The 17683-nt window shown below is 39.8% G+C and overlaps 1 protein-coding gene across 1 annotated transcript in view; it reads left to right on the top strand.

Annotated features, from left to right (window-relative positions):
* Positions 1-4086, top strand: part of Scn2a (sodium voltage-gated channel alpha subunit 2) — a 72713-nt gene extending 68627 nt beyond the window's left edge. Inside the window, 5 exon segments of the mRNA XM_051167151.1 lie at positions 1383-1925; positions 1928-1963; positions 1966-2099; positions 2101-2131; positions 2134-4086. Coding sequence (XP_051023108.1) covers positions 1383-1925; positions 1928-1963; positions 1966-2099; positions 2101-2131; positions 2134-2573 — 1184 coding nt within the window. The 3' untranslated portion in view covers positions 2574-4086.
* The last annotated feature ends 13597 nt before the right edge of the window (positions 4087-17683 follow it).

Here is a 17683-nt window from a genome sequence, read left to right as displayed (position 1 = left end):
TTTTTAAATTATGTGTGTAGATATTTTGCCTGCATGCATGCCTGTGTGTCACATGCAAGTAAGGCCCACTGAGGTCAGAAGAGGACACTGGATCCCCTGGAAGTAGAGTTAGAGACAGTTGTGAGCTGCCATGTGGGTGCTGGAAACGGAACCTGCAAGTGAGCCATCCCATGGCTCCAGACCCGTGACTTGTTTTCCTGTGTCTGACTTTATTTTGGTTACCATGACACAGACCACAATAATTCAGAGCAACATCTGCATCTAGATTTTTACTATTGACCAATACTGCACCACTCTGCCCAATTTCTGTGGGAAGGACTGATGGGGGATATGAACGTCTCACCTCCTAGGAGGTGAGAATGGCTGGTTGGTGAGCCAAGGCTGGGAAGTATCAAGAGGGAGAGGATGAATGATGGGAAGGGAACTATAGTTTTAGAAAAGCAAGAAGTTCTTGGCTACAGCTGCACAGTAGGATCTCTACAGATAACAGCAATACCCTGCAGACGCTAAAAGGGCGAGAACGGGTTTTGAATCTTTTCAATATGAAGATAAAGGTCTCAGGATAAAGATGTTAAAACATTAGACAGTGCATATTTCTTTGGAAACACCACCTGACGCCCCTCAAATATACAGTTTTTTTGTGTTTTATGTATTAATTAAAACATTTTATTTAATTTTTAAAGAAAGACTTAGGGCAAAGAAGACATGCCACGAGGCTTCCCTTTCTCCACTACTTCTCAGTTCTCTTACTAGAGTGAATGAGGGCACTGCCCCAATGACTGGTTCTCCAGTGAATAAAATACTATTGTAGTGTCAGATTGTGCACATACATTCACTTGGGTCTTTGTCTATTATGAAGACTATGAAGATGCTTAACAAAACCACAAGCTGACGTTTGGTCATATAATGTTGTATTAATACAAGATTCAGAGGTCATGTCCAAGTGAATCTGCCTCCCACCCTTGTGTATTCTACTATACATGTGTTCAACTAAGAAAGAAACACTCTCACCATGAGTTCTCATTTGGAATACACAGTTGATCATTGCATGCTTTACCATACAGTTCTTACATGAACAATGGCACTAGTGTTTTAGACTTATAAATCTATTCTGTGCTTAGCCACTTTAGACCTCTAATAGTTTCATCTTTCTATGATAGAAGATATTTTAATGACTAAAAATGGCCATGAATATCTTCATTTAGAAAAGTAGTTCTCAACCTTCCTAATACTGCTACCCTTTGATATAGTAAAATTATTAATAAATGTATAGGTGTTTATGTTATTCTTATATGCACAGTTTGTAAAGTAGATAGTACTTGCCTTAATGACAGAAAATTTTCTTTGCTGTAGTTACATTATTGGCTATTGTGTTTTCACAGGAATGTTCCTCGCAGAGCTGATCGAGAAGTATTTTGTGTCCCCTACCCTGTTCCGAGTCATCCGCCTGGCCAGGATTGGCCGAATCCTACGCCTGATCAAAGGCGCCAAGGGCATCCGCACCCTGCTCTTTGCTCTGATGATGTCCCTTCCTGCGCTGTTCAACATTGGCCTCCTGCTTTTCCTGGTCATGTTCATCTACGCCATCTTTGGGATGTCCAACTTTGCCTACGTCAAGAGGGAAGTTGGGATTGATGACATGTTCAACTTTGAGACCTTTGGCAACAGCATGATCTGCCTGTTTCAAATCACCACCTCCGCGGGCTGGGATGGACTGCTGGCCCCTATACTAAATAGTGGACCTCCAGACTGTGACCCCGAGAAAGACCACCCTGGAAGTTCAGTGAAGGGGGACTGTGGGAACCCATCCGTGGGGATTTTCTTTTTTGTCAGCTACATCATCATATCCTTCCTGGTTGTGGTGAACATGTACATCGCGGTATCCTGGAGGAACTTCAGCGTTGCCACTGAAGAAAGTGCAGAGCCCTGAGTGAGGACGACTTTGAGATGTTCTATGAGGTCTGGAGAAGTTCGACCCCTGACGCACTCAGTTCCTCGAGTTCTGCAAGCTCTCTGACTTCGCAGCTGCCTGGATCCGCCATCCTCATTGCAAAGCCAAACAAGTCCAGCTCATCGCCATGGACCTGCCCATGGTGAGTTGGAGACCGCATCCACTGCCTGGACATCCTATTCGCTTTACAAAGCGGGTCTTGGGTGAGAGTGGAGAGATGGACGCCCTTCGAATCCAGATGGAAGAGCGGTTCATGGCTTCCAACCCCTCCAAGGTCTCTTATGAGCCCATTACCACCACTCTGAAACGCAAACAAGAGGAGGTGTCTGCTATTGTCATCCAGCGAGCATACAGGCGCTACCTCCTGAAGCAGAAAGTAAAGAAAGTTTCATCTATATATAAAAAGGACAAGGGCAAAGAAGATGAGGGAACGCCAATCAAAGAAGAAATTATCACTGATAAACTAAATGAGAATTCAACGCCAGAGAAAACTGATGTGACACCTTCTACCACTTCTCCACCTTCTTATGATAGTGTGACAAAACCAGAGAAGGAAAAATTTGAAAAGGACAAATCAGAAAAAGAGGACAAAGGGAAAGATATGAGGGAAAGTAAAAAATAAAAAAAAAAAAAGTAAAAAAAAGAATATTTCATTTTGTGATCAACTGTTTACAGCCTGTGTTGGTGATGTATCTGTGACTCCCTTAGGAGGTCTATGCCAAACTGACTGTTTCTACAAGTGTATACTTAAGGTCAGTGCCTATAACAAGCCAGGACCTCGGGTCAGCAAACTGGGACTCACCAAACCAGACAAACAACACCAACAGGAGGTTCCTGTTTTCACAACCAGCTGACACTGCTGAAGAGCAGAGCGCAATGGCTACTCAGACTATAGGAACAATGGAAACGGGGAGGAAAGTTAAATTTTTATGTAAATTTAACACATGACACTTGATAGCAGTAACTGTCACCACTGTTTGTGTTTTAACTGCCACACCTGCCATATTTTTACAAAATGTGTGCTGTGACTTTATCACCATTTTTTTTTTTTTTAATCCACGGGTTGTTTACTCTTCTATGTGACTATTTTTGTAAATGGGTTTCTGTTTCGGGAGAGGGATGAAGGAGGGGATTCCACATTTCTCTATGTATAACGAGATCTATTTTCAATGAAGGCATGCTGCAGTTCTTACTTACATGTGAAAATATCCCATCAGACAAGGAAGGAGTTTACTTCTTATTTCAGGATGTTTTTAGATTTTTGAGGTGCTTAAATAGCTATTCATATTTTTAAAGCGTTTCATCCAGAAGAATTTTAATGTGCCTGTAAATGTTCCATAGAATCACAACCATCAAAGAGTTGTTTTATTTTTACATAATTCATTACATGTACATGTATATATGTATATATGTATATGGCCGTGTATATACATATATATGTATACACACATGCACACACAGACCATCACATGCTCAGAGTCCTGGCAGCATGACTAATAACATTTTTTGATAAGTGTCCTTTGGCAAAAACAAATCCTATCAGTCCTTTCTAAGAAACCCAAAATGACCAAAAACCATCCCCACTGCCACTTTCTGAAGTTGATTCTGCTTTTTCCTGCAGTATTGTTTAGCCATTTTCTGCTCTTGGTAAGGTTGACATAGTGTATGTCAATTAAAAAAAAAAAAAAAAGAGTCTGCTTTGTAAATAGTAATTTTACACAGTGGTGCATGTTTGAGCAAACAAAAATGATTTAAGCACAGTATTTATTGCATCAAATATGTACCACAGTTAAGTATAGTTTGCAAGCTTTCAACAGGTGACATGGTGTCATTGGTTCCCTTAGAGTTTGAAGCTGTCACTGCTGCATGTCTCTCTTGCTGATGCTGCTGTATCGTAACCCTTCCGCTGTCCAGAAGTCTAATAGGGAAGCCATAGGTCAGTGGTGAAGTGAAGCGAACCGTTCCACCAGGAACTCATTCTTCATGACACTGAGCAATGGGCTGCAGTAAACGAGAAGGGGTGCCCTGTTCTTTCTTCTCCCAACCTTAATTGAACACTCTGGCAAGAAGTCTGGCCACGTAAACAAATGGCAAGCTGCTTAGATCTGTTGAAAGTATACGGTTAAGAGTTTTCTAAAAACATATATATAAATATTGTAAAAAAAAAAAAAGGGGGGAGGGTTCATTTTATTTTATTTTTCAGCCTTTTGTACATAAAACGGGAAATTCAAAGTATCTTCAGGTCGATGTTACAGTCATATCATTAGTTTCTGTCCCCAGCACTTTTTAATTAAGGCCCTTCACACAGTAAGAGATAAGGACTCAGAGGCAGTGTAGGGTTCTGTTCTCATTCTTGGTACTGCGGGCCTGTTCATACTTCCACTGGAAACAATTCTCACTCCAAGTCTAATGTTCATTTGCTTTCTATAGTAATGCCTTATCATTGACAAGAGGCTTCAAAGTGAGCAGATGATACTCTTGGCATTGCTTGAATGGGATGCCCTCACCCAGCATTTCCCTAGTATTCACTCATCTTTCCTAATGTTTGTTTACACAGATAGATAGATGAATAGATAGAATCTTACTGACCCACATGGCACTAGAGCTGTATCAGATATGATGTGGAAACCAAGCTTTCTCTCTCTCTCTCTCTCTCTCTCTCTCTCTGTTTCTTCTTTTTCCTTCTCTCTTTCTCTCCTCCTTCTACACAAAACCAGTTAGTGAAATGACATTGCCAATTACAGCAAAAGATTTTATTTCACAAACAACACTCAATGTAGATTCCTTATACTAAAGCTATTGACTTGTAGTGTGCTGGTGAATGCATGCAGGAAAAATGCTATTACCGTAAAGAGCTACCGGTAAGCCACATTACAATCAAGCCAAAAGAATAAAGATTTTGCTTTTGTTTCTATATTTATTGTTTTGTCCGTGTTTCTATCTTCAAGATGCCATTTAGAAGTAAATTTCTATCATGTAAAAAAAATGATCTATCTGAAAATTTAAATGTAAAAAGTACACATTAAGTATAATAATTCATCTTTAAATTTTTCATGGAATGGAAACTAAAAAGAGTGTATTGGATATCTAGTTTTAATATTGGCCAAAAAGAAAAAAGCTATGGTACCAGGTACAGTAGTGGAAAGTTACAAAAATTAATAAAAAAAAATTGACTAACATTTCAAGTTGTCCATTCTTTCTCTTCTTCTGCCTTTTGTTTGATATTCTTTTTCACTTTCATTCCTTTTCTTATATATTCACAACAAATTGTCCTATGCTCTTTTTATTCCTATCTTAGACACTGGCCTTTTCCGGAAGACTATTTTCCTCGGTTCTTTTCCGTTCACCAAACTTTGGTTTAGCCTTGTACACAGGGACACTATTAATATTCTGCCACTTTGAAGAGGAAGCGCACTATCTGTGAATTCATTTTTTATAATTTCCTAAGTAAAATTTCTAAGAAACGGTAGGTATATTCATGCTACAAAATACATAATAAAAATCCACAGGCTCCCTTTTCCCATTTAATTATGAGCAGTCTGAGAAGTGCCTCTCAACTTCGATTACGTCTTAGAATTACTTGTGAAGCTTCTACAAAAATGTCAGTGTTGGATGAGAACAGGTCAACTGAGTTCCTCTCTCCGTAGGTGAGACCTAGTCATCTAGCATCTTGAAGAGTCTCCACTGCTGATGAGTCATAGTAAGATTGGGAATCAATGTCTAATAGGAAGCACTGCACATAAAAAAAAGCATCTGCCCTTTCAGAGCCCATTATTTAGTTCAGTAAGGAGAGAGGGTGCTGCCATGATTCTGAAGTGTTTATCTTCCAGTATAAAGAGTATGAGGTATTGCTATGGATCTACTTATACCCCTGTAGTATTCTATTTGGTGGAAATAATTAGAATATTAGAATGATCTAGAGACCATCACATCACAAATATGTCTTCTGTATGGCACCCAGCCAGTCATCATGTATACTAGGTAATTTGAATGTGAGAGTAGTTTAAGCAGCGTTAGGAATCCATAAAAAGCCCCTAGGGAATTCTAATATGCCCTGCAGCATGAGAACCACTAATCTGGACTGAGGGGAATTCCCTATGATTAGGGAATTGTCCTTAACACTAGATGCTAGGCAGGAAGGGATGGGAAGATGGCTCAGTAGTTGAGATCACTTGCTGCTTTTTCAGAGGTCAAGTGTTTGGTTCTCAGCACCTATGTAGTGGCTCTATTGGAGCTAGGTCTGATGTATTTTCATGCCAATTAGTAAAAACCATCCCACCTGGGCAGGGCAGATGAGAGAGGTGTGGCTAAGGTTCCCAGGCTTAGAGAGACAGAGAGAGGAATTCTACAAAGAAGGAGAGGAGGAAAAACCTGAGAGTCCTGAGAGAAGAGGACAGGAAGGCCGCCATGGGTTAGATGAAAGAGAAGCACATGGCTGGTGTGGATGGAGATTTGGGCCAGATGAAAAACATTAGCAAGTATTTGGGATTATGGATGGGAGGTATCTTGATAGAAATTATTAGAAGCAGATGGCATGGGATTGGGACAGGGATCCCATACCTGCCCCACTATGGGAAGTAGTTTAAAGGATTAATGTCTGCCCTGCCCCAGGTTAACTAAGGCTAGTTTAGAACATAACAGTTGTCTGTGTCTTGATTGGTTGCTAGCTGGGCATACTGTGTCTCCAGTTCTAGGAAACCCAACACCTTCTTTTGGCTGCTACAAGCACAAGGCGTGCACATGTGCACAGGCACACACAGATAGACAAGAGATCCATACATTTTTTTTTTTAAGACTGGATTGGAATGACCTTAATATTCAACTACCTACGTTCTTGGCTCTCCTCATAAAAGTTGTTTTTCTGAGCTCTGTGGAGTACAGAGCCATTTACAAACAGCAGGAAAGGAGAAAATGAGGAAGAACATTAAGAAGGTGAGGGAAGAAAGATGAGAGGCCACTTCCTAAATGACGTTGTGGAAATGACTGCTTTAAGTACCAGCAGCAGCAGTAGTGAGGAAAGGGCAAAGCAAAGTGAAAAATGCAAGTCTTTCCTGCTTGTCAATTCCCAGAATCTGTAAAGTAGATATGTTTTCCCCATCTCTTTCTGTGTGAAAGGTGAAGAGGAAACAGTGCAACTCAATGTTACAGTGACCCCACGGACCCACAAATAGTGTGTGGATTTTTTTTCTTCTTCTTTTTGGCTTTTATCCCATTCATGGTTACCAAAGAAAAGTCAAAGCCTCTATTGCATTCAGCCTCATAACCAGAGCCGAGGGGCCCAGACAAGCACGAGCCACCAGACGCTAACTCTGTGGTTCTTGCCCAGCACTATGAAGAAAAACAAAAACAGAAATTCATCTTTTAAAAAAAAATCTGAAGGAAAAGCACCATTTGGAGGCAAGGCCCCTGGAAAGTCATGATCGATAGAGCCTGCAGGGGGGGGGGGGCGGCGGGGGGCAGGGGTGACCGAAAACTACTGCTCAACAGAAAGTAGCCATGCAGTCCAACTGTCGCCACTGTGCTGTGGTGTCACCCCTGATCCTGGCTGTTTTTACAGGCAGCTTCACTTTCTCATTCATGTATTTCACTATTTATTCATTCCTTCATTCTGTTTATACATATGATTCTTGTGTGTGTGTGTATGTGTGTGTGTGTGTGTGTGTGTGTGTGTGTGTGTGTGTGTGTGTGTGCGCAGAGGGGGTTCTTGTGGAAGCCAGAAGAGGGTGTTGTGTGCCCTGAGCAGGAAGCGTGGCAGTTGTGAGCCACCTTTTCGTGGTGCTGGGAATCAAACTCAGGTCTTTGGAAAGGAAAGAGCGATTTTTATCAAGCTGAGCCATCTCTTCAGCCACCTAAAGAAAATCTTGATGGGAGTAACACTACTTAGTCCAAAAGTCCCCAACCAAAGCCACCTTACCAGCTGCATTGGTTATCTTTCTAAGAGATGGTTGGTGGCCTTGGTATTGTACAGATTACGTGACAGTCCTCATGAACCAAGCTCTAAGAATGCTAGGGAAATCCTAGCCAAGGACTTGTGACAATTCTTCAGAGGAAGAGGCATCATACAGCAGACAGCTCATTTCTTGTGAGAAACAGTGGCCCTCACTTCAAAATAAAAGCCTGGAGACTGAGTAGGGAAAGCAGAATAGCTTAAGGTATCACCTACAGTCAGGCCTTAAACAGGGGAACTGGGGGCTTGGGTAGGTGTTATCCTGCTGATTTTGCATGAAGGATGCTTGGTACACTCTTTTTTTTCCCATTAATTAACTAATGTACTTATTTACATTACATCTGGACCAAAGAAGCTTCCCCTCCCTCCTCTCCTCCCAGTCCCCACCTCTCCCTTCTTTTTCCCCCTCCCCCTTGCCTTTCTCCTCAGAGGAGAGGCTTCTCATGTATATTAACCTGCCTTGGATGCATTAAGACTAAACCTCCTATTGAGGCTAGACACAGCAGCACAGCAGGAGAAAGGGATCCATCCCCTGCTTCACTTGTAGTCCCACATGAAGACCAAACTGCATATCTGTTGCACATGTGTAACAGGGGGCCTAAGTCTGACCCATGCATGCATGCTCTTTGGTTGGTAGCTGAGTCTTTGGGAGCCCCCATGGGCCCAGGTTAGTTGACTCTGTAGCTCTTCATGTAGAGTCCTTAACCCCTCAGGCTCCCTTAATCTTTCTCCCAACACTTCCACAAGATTCCCTGAGCTCTGCCTATCTTTGACTGTGGGTCTCTACATCTGTTTCCTTCAGTTATTGGGTGAAGCCTCTCAGAGGGAGTTACGCTACGCTCCTGTCCGCGAGTATTGCAGGATATGGTTAATAGTGTTAGGGGCTGGCTCTCATAGGATGAGTCGCAAGTTGGGCCAGTCATTGGTTGTCCATTCCCTCAATTTCTTTTCCATCTTTATCCCTGCACATCTTGTAGGCAGGACAAATTGTAGGTCGAAGGTTTTGTGAGTGGGTTGGTGTTTCCATCCCTCTATAGGACATCTTGCTTTATTACAGGAGGTAACCATTTCAGGCCCTGTATCCCCTGTTGTTGGAGTCTTGTCTAGGGTCACCTTCATCCCAGAGCACCCTCCCCCTATGCCTCATTTCAGTTCTTTCTCTCTTTCTCCCTGTCCTCTCTCCCTTAGTCCTCCCTATACTTGATCCGTCCACTTTATCCCTCTTGTTCCCCTCCCCACCTATGATGTCTATCTTTTATTTCCCCTTCTGAGTGAGATTCAAGCATCCTCCCTTGAACTCTTCTTGTTACTTAGCTTCCTTTGGTCTGTGTTGCAGCATGGTTATCCTGGACTTTATGGTTATTATCCAGTTATATACCATGTGTGTCTTTCTGGGGCTGGGGTACCTCACTCAGGACGAAATGTTCTAGTTCCATCCATTTTCCTGAAAATTTCGTGATGTCCTTTTTTTAATATCTGAGTAGTATTCCATTGTGTAAATATATCACATATTCTTTATCCATTCTTTGGTTGAGGAACATCTAGGTTGTTTCTCGTTTCTGGCTATTGTGAATAAAGCTATCAACATAGTTGAGCATGTATTCTTGTAGTATGGGTTTGCTGGTGTGGACTATTTATTTCCTGTGTTTTCTTGGGTGTAGTTAGCCTCCTTGGGTTGCCATTCTCCTTCTAATATCTTTTGTAGGGCTGGATTTGTGAATAGATATTGTTTAAATTTGGTTTTGTCATGGAATAACTTGTTTTCTCCATTTATGGTGGTTGAAAGTTTGGCTGGGTAGAGTAATCTGCACTGATGCCTGTCGTCTTTTAGGGTCTGTAAGATGTCTTGCCAGGACCTTCTGGATTTCAGAGTCTCTTTTTAAAAGCTGGATGTAATTTTGATGGGTTTGCCTTTATACGTTACTTGGCCTTTTCCCCTTGCTTTTAGTAGTCTTTATTCTGTACATTTAGTGTTTTGATTATTATGCGGCAGGACAATTTTCTTTTCTAGTTTACCCTATTTGATGTTCTGTAAGCTTCTTGTATGTTTGTAGTCATATCTTTCTGAAGGTTGGGAAAATTTTCCTCCATTATATTATTTTAAATCTGTTTTGAACCTTGGAGCTGGGAATTTTCTCCTTCTTTTCCTATTATTCTTCTATTTGATCTTTCCTTGATGTCCTTCATTTCTTGGATGTTTTGTGTTAGGAACTTCTCAGATTCAATATTTTCTTTGACTGATGTATCAATTTTTTTCTATCATATTTTCTATGCCTGAGATTCTTTCTTGTATCTCTTGTATTACGTTGGTGATGCTTGGGTCTGTAGTTTCTGTTCTTTTTCCTAGGTTTTCCAGGATTCTCTCAGTTCATGGTTTTTTGGTTAGTTTGTTTTGTTTTGGGTTTTGTTTCTATTTTCAGGTCTTGAACCATTTTGTTCATTTATTTCACTTGTTTGATTGTATTTTCCTATATTTCTTTAAGGGATTTTTTTTTTCATTTTCTCTTTAAAGGCATCTATCATCTTTATAAGATTGGATTTATGCTCATTTTCTTGTGTTTCAGCTGTGTTAGGATATGCAGGGCATGTTGTAGTAGGATGGCTGGGCTCTTGCTGCTGTTGATTGTGTCATTAAGCTGGCCTTTAGCCATCTGGTTGTTCCTGGTGCTGGTTGACCACCTGAATATCCTAGGTACTGGCAGGACTCCTGGGTGTTTCTAGGGCTAGCTGACTTCCTCGGGAAGGCAGACAGAGCTGTGGCCTGAATGATGGAGCTCAAGGGACAAAGTGCAGCTCACAGATGCTGGCTGTGCCTTTTGGCTGGGTTCTTCGGGGGAGGTTCCCGGTGTCTGGAATTGCCTCCCCCGCCCCCCACTACTCCTCACTATATTGGTTAATTATGCTGAGTCTTATCTAATGTATATTTAGGAGCTCTTCTGATACACCAATACACTGGTTCAGACACATAGCAAGATTCCTGTAACTTTTCACCCCTAATGTGAACTGAAAGAGTCTACACAAATAGGAACTAAATGCCTGCTATGGAAGATAGGGTCCAGTGCCTCCTGATTATTTGTGGTTCTCAAATGAACCTCATACTAATAATGGAATGCAATGATTTACTTCATACACCCTGTAATAAATGAAGTATGTAAGCATATAAATAAGAGACATTTCAGAAATTACCAAGGGGGAAAAAGCCATTGACAATTGATAGAAAGTGTCAATTTGCAGTATTTTAAGTTCTTTTTCAGGCCAGTGAGAAGGCTTAACAAAGTAGAGTATGTGCCACCAAACTTGGAGGACTTATTTCAATCTCCAAGACACACCTGGTAGCGAGAATTGACTACCAAAATGTCTTTCTCTAGCCTCCATATGTGTGCTATGGCATGTGGTCATGTTCCCATGTACATGTATATATGTACACACACACACACACACACACACACACACACACACACACACACACGTGCACATACTGAATAAATACAACTCAAAACATTTCTAAACCAAAACAAATACCACAAGCTTCATAATCTCTTGTGGTGGTTTGAATGGGATGCCCTCTATGTTTGGTTCCCAGTGGAACTGTTTGGAAAGATTTAGTAGAGATGGCCTTGTCAGAGGAAATATGTCACTAGGGGCAGGGGGCTTTGAGGGTTCAAAAGCCCACACCAGGCCCACCTCCGACATGCTGCCTGCAGATCAGGAGGTAGAGCTCTCAGCTACTGCTTTGGTGCTATGCCTGTCTGTCTCTTGCCATGATAATCACAGCCTAACCCTCTGAAGCTGTAAGCAAGCTCCCTAATAACACTTTCTTTTATTAAAGTTTCTAAAAAAAACACCTGTGTATAAATAAAGACATGAAAGTTCTGATTGCTCATATTTGATTATGCTATGAGTTCAGAAGGAAATATTGATCAACTTTATCTACTTAACTCATTGCTGTGATAGCACTCACTTATGAACTGGTTTGTATTTGGCTTGGCTGTATTCATGGCACAGGCTCTCATTTTCAAAGCTGCACTATTCTCTGTAAGGATGAGGGGTTAGTTTTAGCAGCAATTATGTTTTGAAGAGTTAACAAGTTATGAAACAAATGTTTAATTACACCAGTTTGGCCTTATACTTCCAGTTGAAATATTTCAGAACCTACCTACTTAAAACAAAATGACACAGTACTTTAATCTCCCCCATCCACCATCCTGCATCCTTCATGTATAATTTCTTTGGTGGGAAAACAGAGATGCTTAGGACTTTGCATGAGATGCCTGACTTTAAAATATGTGTATAATTTTATTACATTCCAGATCACAAAAAAAACAATTTTAATATAATATATTTTAAATATATCTAGCTTATGTTCTGTTCCCCACTCCTTTTCTCTTGGCCTCTTTGTTCCCTAGATAATTTTATGCTTCTGTCATCTATACATAGATGATTTTAGATATCTGTATAAAACCTAGGCCTGACAAATGAAAGAACATCTATGATATTATTTACCCTCCTGGGATCAATTTCACTTAATATTGTTGTCTCTAGTTGCAGCCATTCTCCAGAAACCAATGTGACTTTCATCTACTTTCCATTGCATATATACACTACAGTTTTTATATTCATTCCTCTGTTGATAGACTCCTGGCTTTGATGCACAGCTTAGCTATCGTGGATGGCACTGCTTCAGCCTCTCAAGTGCTGAGGTTACAGGAATGAGACACCATACTCAGCCTCTTGTATTTATCCTCAAGATTTCTGTATACATAGCTTTTAGAATAGTATATATTTTAAAAATAATATGACTATATTTTTAAAAATATTTGATCAGATAGTTTTAATTAATGTTTAATCTTAATTACTACCCTTGTTGAATTTTGAATTCATTTTGTTTCTATGGCCTTATTTATAATTTCTTATTTTTCAAAAAATCCCTTTCTTTCCTGCCCTGTTTTACATTGTCTCTTCCTTATTTTGTCTTATGACATACCTCCTAGTTAGAAAATTTCTCATGGTCCCATGTCCCATCTTTCTTGTTTTTCTTTTTTCCTTTTCTATGAGATTATTCTTTCATTTTAGTCATTTGCTTGATATGAAATGTGACCACTCCTTTTTCTCTCATCTGAACCAATTAAGCTTTTTTAAATAGTGATAAAATATTACTGCCAGAGTCTTCTTTCTGTGTGTGTGTGTGTGTGTGTGTGTGTGTGTGTGTGCACATGCGCACATATGTGGGCGTATGTTTGTGTGGGTCCACATCTGAGTGCAAGTGCGTGTCTACATGGAGGCCAGATTTCAACCTTGGGTGTCAATTTTCAGCAGTTATCTATCTTTCTTATTGTTTGCTTGCTTGTTGGTTTTGAGATGAAGCTTCCCATTGGCTGAGAGGCATCAGTTGGTCTAGATAGGCCAGCCAATGAGCCACAGGACCCCCCTTCTCTCTGTCTCAAATGCTGCATTATAAGCAATTGCCAACACACCTGCATTTTTTTTCAAGGATGCTGGAATCAAATTCACATCTTTAGTCTTTCATGGTAAGTGTTTACCAACCAACTGATCTGTCTCTCTAGGCCCTACAGACCTTGTCCTTAAATGCAATATCATCTAGTGTTACAGCTTTAGCTTGTCTGAGTCCTAGCAATTGGTATTTTGAAATCCCATGGAGATTCTATCAGTAAAGACTACAATGATAAACCTTACTGAAACTGGTTTTATTTCAGTAACACTTTTAAAGTATTAGTTTAGTCAGGTGTGGTGGCTCATGCCTTTGATCCCAGTACTCAGGAGGCAGATACAGGGAAATTGCTGTGCGTTCAAGGCAACTCTGGTCTACAATGTGAGTCCAGGACAGCAAAGGCTACACAGAGAAACCCTGTTATAAAAAGAAATTCTACCAGTAAAGTATTAGTTTAACTTAAAATTACCTTTATTTTATTTTATTTTATTTTATTTTATTTTGGAGTCTAACCACATTTTAATAAATTGGAATTAGAATTTTTTCTGCCATCATTTGAGCATCTGCAAATTTATTAGTATATTTAATTTAGAACGTGTCAGAAAAATTATCAGTTTTTAGCATTCACCAATTCATATACTTTATTTGTTTTCCACCTGGAGCTGCTGGGTGCTACGTGTTAAATTTTTTTTTAATCTTCCTCCCATGTCTTAATGCCCATTCCTTAATTTTCAGTGCTCCTGCTGAGCATTTTTGGCAATACTCATTCCTGGGATAATTTTTATAAGCGTGGGTTTGTCCCCACTTGAATACTGGTATTAGAAACAGCTGATAGTAAGGGTATTGGTACCATGCAGCAACGTGGAACTTGAACTTTGGGGACATTTTTAACTAGATATATAAGATTCTTTAACAAACATTGGTTTAAGATTTTTTTTTCCTCTAAGCTTAAATGAGATGTAATCTTGTAAGAACTTGTTCATCTAAGTAAGTGAAATTGTTTATTCATCTGATTAAAAAAAAGGGGGGGTGGGGTCTAGTAGCCTTCCTCTTGATTAGCTTCTCTAGGAGTCTTCTATTTTACAAGCATGCTAAAAAGCATCCCTTCGGGCTAGCGGGTTGTGGTCCCCGAAATTTTAGACCTCTACTTCAATACTCTTTTCTCTCCTCAACCCACTCACACCAGCTTCGTTTTCTCCTTTTATTGCTCTGGATGGCTGTTCAGTACAATCCCAGAGAACAGTTGAAGATGTTGGTTGTGTTTTGTTTCTGACTATAATGTGGAGATGTACTTATAATTCAGCCTGAAGCATGCTGCTTGGTGTTTTATTGTTGATGTTGCTTTCAGTATACATCCTTTAGGGGATGTATCTGTTCCACGTGTTCTCAGAGGCTTACATCCTGAATGAACACTGTGTTCTGTTGCCATGTCCCTGAATCTCGCTGATTCATACTGTTTGTCTCCTGTGTTCCAACTGTGATACCACTGCTTAATTCTAGAGTATTAGACCTGGTTACATTCCTGGAAATGATTACCAATGTCAAATAGTTCTGATTTTGGTTTTTCAATATTTTGTTTCATATTCTCTTTACAAATGATTTGTTTTTATTTTATGTGCGTTTGTATTTTGCCTGCACATGTATCTGTGTGAGGGAGTCAGATCACCAAGAACTGGAGATAAGAGGCAGCTGTGAATTGCTATGTGGGTCCTGGAGATTGAACCCTAGTCCTCTGGAAGGGCAGCCAGTACTCTTAACCACTGAGCCATCTCTTCATCCCCTTGTTTTATATTCTTACATATTTGGCTTTTAACATTTAAAACTAGTATATAAATGAGTTTTGTTGGCAAATATATATATATATATATATATATGAAGGATATGTAAATCTCTTAAAACATATTGAGAGAAAGATTTTCATTTTGTTCTCTCTAGTAGAGATTAAGGATGCTGTTCATTTCCCTTTATTGGATGATAATTAAATAGTGAATCTTTCTGTAAATTTTTTTCATAGATGTGGTGGCTTAAATGGAAATGTTTCTCATAGGCTTTGGCATTTGAGACTTGGCTCCACATTGGTGTTGCTATTTGTGGAGGCTTAGGGGGTGTGGCCTTTCTTGAGGAAGTATGTGTGTCTATATTATAGGGATAAAACACCACGACCAAAAGCAACTTTGGGGGGGGGGCGAAATACTCATTTCAAATTACAGTTGTAGTGCATCACTGAGGAAAGCCAGGGAAGGACCTCGAGGGAGGAACCTGGAGGCAGGAAGTGATGCAGAGGCCACGGAGGAATCATATCTATTGCCTTGTACCTTATTGTCTTATTTTTTTCTCCTTAATTTATTTATTCACTTTACATCCCAATAAAGGCCACTCCCTCCTTTCCTTCCAGTCTCACCCTCCTCCCTCATTCTCCCTCAACTTTCTCCTCAAAAGAGAGGTAGGCCCTGCTGCAATTGCTAGGGGACACACATGAACACCACACTGCCCATCAGCTACACATGTGTCGGGTGACTAGGTCTAGACCATGCATGCTCTTTGGTTGCTAAGAGGAAAGTTCATAAGACTAAGCACCTTCACAGAGAAATTGGAGAGATGGCATGCTAGCAACTTAACAACACATCTGAAAGCTCTAGGGAAAAAAAAAAAAGCAAACACACGTAAGAGGACTAGATGGCAGGAAATCATTAAACTCAGGGCTGAAGTCAAGAGCTTAGAAACAAAGAGAACAATAAAAAAGAGTCAACAAAGCTAAAAGCTGTTTCTTTGAGAAAATCAACAAGATAAACAAACTCTTAGCCAAACTAACTAAAAGGCAGAGAGGTAATATCCAAGTTAACAAAATCAGAAATGAAAAGGGGGACATAACAGATGCTGAGAAAAATCCTAAGAATCATTAGTCCTTACTTCAAAACCTCACAAAATTGGACAATCTAAATAAAATAGGCAATTATCCTGATAGATCCTATTTACCAAAGTTATATCAAGATAAGGTTAACAATCTAAATCATCCTATAACCCCTGAGGAAATAGAAGCAGTCATTAAAAGTCTCCCAACCAACTCAGCTTACTTTCTTATACCTACCAGGACCACCAGGCCTGGGGTTGTGTCACCCACAATGGGCTGTGCCCTCCCACATCAATCATTAATCAAGAATTGCCTGACAGACTTGCCTATAGCCCAGTCTTATGGAAGTATTCTTCTCTGTTGAGATCCCCTCTTCTCAAATGACTCCAGTTTGTATCAAGTTAACAAGAAAGCAAAACTAAGCCAACCAAACAAATAATAAAATAAAAACAACAACAACAAAATAGTCAACAATGCTGAGGATGTTTTTTGAGAGTTTAAAAGCCTCGCGTCATTCCCACTTTGCTCTCTTTGCTTCCTCTTGTAGTTCAAGATGTGAGCCCTAAGTACCCTGCCCCTGTGTTTCTACTTCATCTTGGATTCTCATCCTCTGAAACCATAGCCCAAACTCCTTGCTGTATAAACTGCCTCGATCATGGTGTCAGAAAAGTAACTAATTCAACAGGGGACCATCCACATTTGCTGCTTCTTCTTTTTCGCCTGCTTTAGAAAATATCAAACTTGTTCAGCAGAGTTGTTTATCACACAGTGACTGATAGCACTCATATTCTATGCCATCTCCTTGGTCTCCTTGGTTTCCTACTTGGTCTTTGATGAGAGCCAGTTTTTGACTGTTTAGGACTCTGGCATAGGTTTTCTGCTCTATTCATTACTTAACTCATTTATATATTTATCATTTTTCTCATAATTATTTGATTTGAATCTGCACTTATTATATAGATTTTTAAAATAGCTGACTAACTAATTGAATTTAAGTTTTCATTTGGTTTTTTGAAAAAATTTAAAATTACGTTTCAAGCCTCATACATTTCTCTAAGCATGGCTTTAATAATATCACACAAATTTTCATATATTTTGCTTTCTTAAACATTGTCAAATTTCCATTTTGATTTCTGTTTATTAGATACCTACACACATGCAGCTTAATTTTCAAATATTTGAAAATTTCCTAGGTATGTTTGTCTTATTTTTACTTTAACCTCTTGATTCAGGCAATATATTCTACATAATTTTAATTATTTCCCATTTTGAGGGATTACTTTGTAACTCAGCATCTATCAAATGTGTTATATGCTTAGTGAGGAGTTAAAAATCAAGCATATTCTTCAGCTGGTAGGTGTGATATTTGATATATGATAAAGAGATTAAGTTTGAGCCAGGTGTGGTGGCCCACACCTGTATCCCAGCACTCAAGAGGCTGAGGCAGGCAGATCTCTGTGATTTCAAGGCAAGCCTAGTCTACAA

The sequence above is a fragment of the Acomys russatus genome, chromosome 24, assembly GCF_903995435.1.
Source record: "Acomys russatus chromosome 24, mAcoRus1.1, whole genome shotgun sequence".
In the NCBI taxonomy this organism is placed as follows: Eukaryota; Metazoa; Chordata; class Mammalia; order Rodentia; family Muridae; genus Acomys; species Acomys russatus.
Note: the sequence above shows the minus strand (reverse complement) of the source record. Positions and strands in the feature narration are given on the sequence as shown.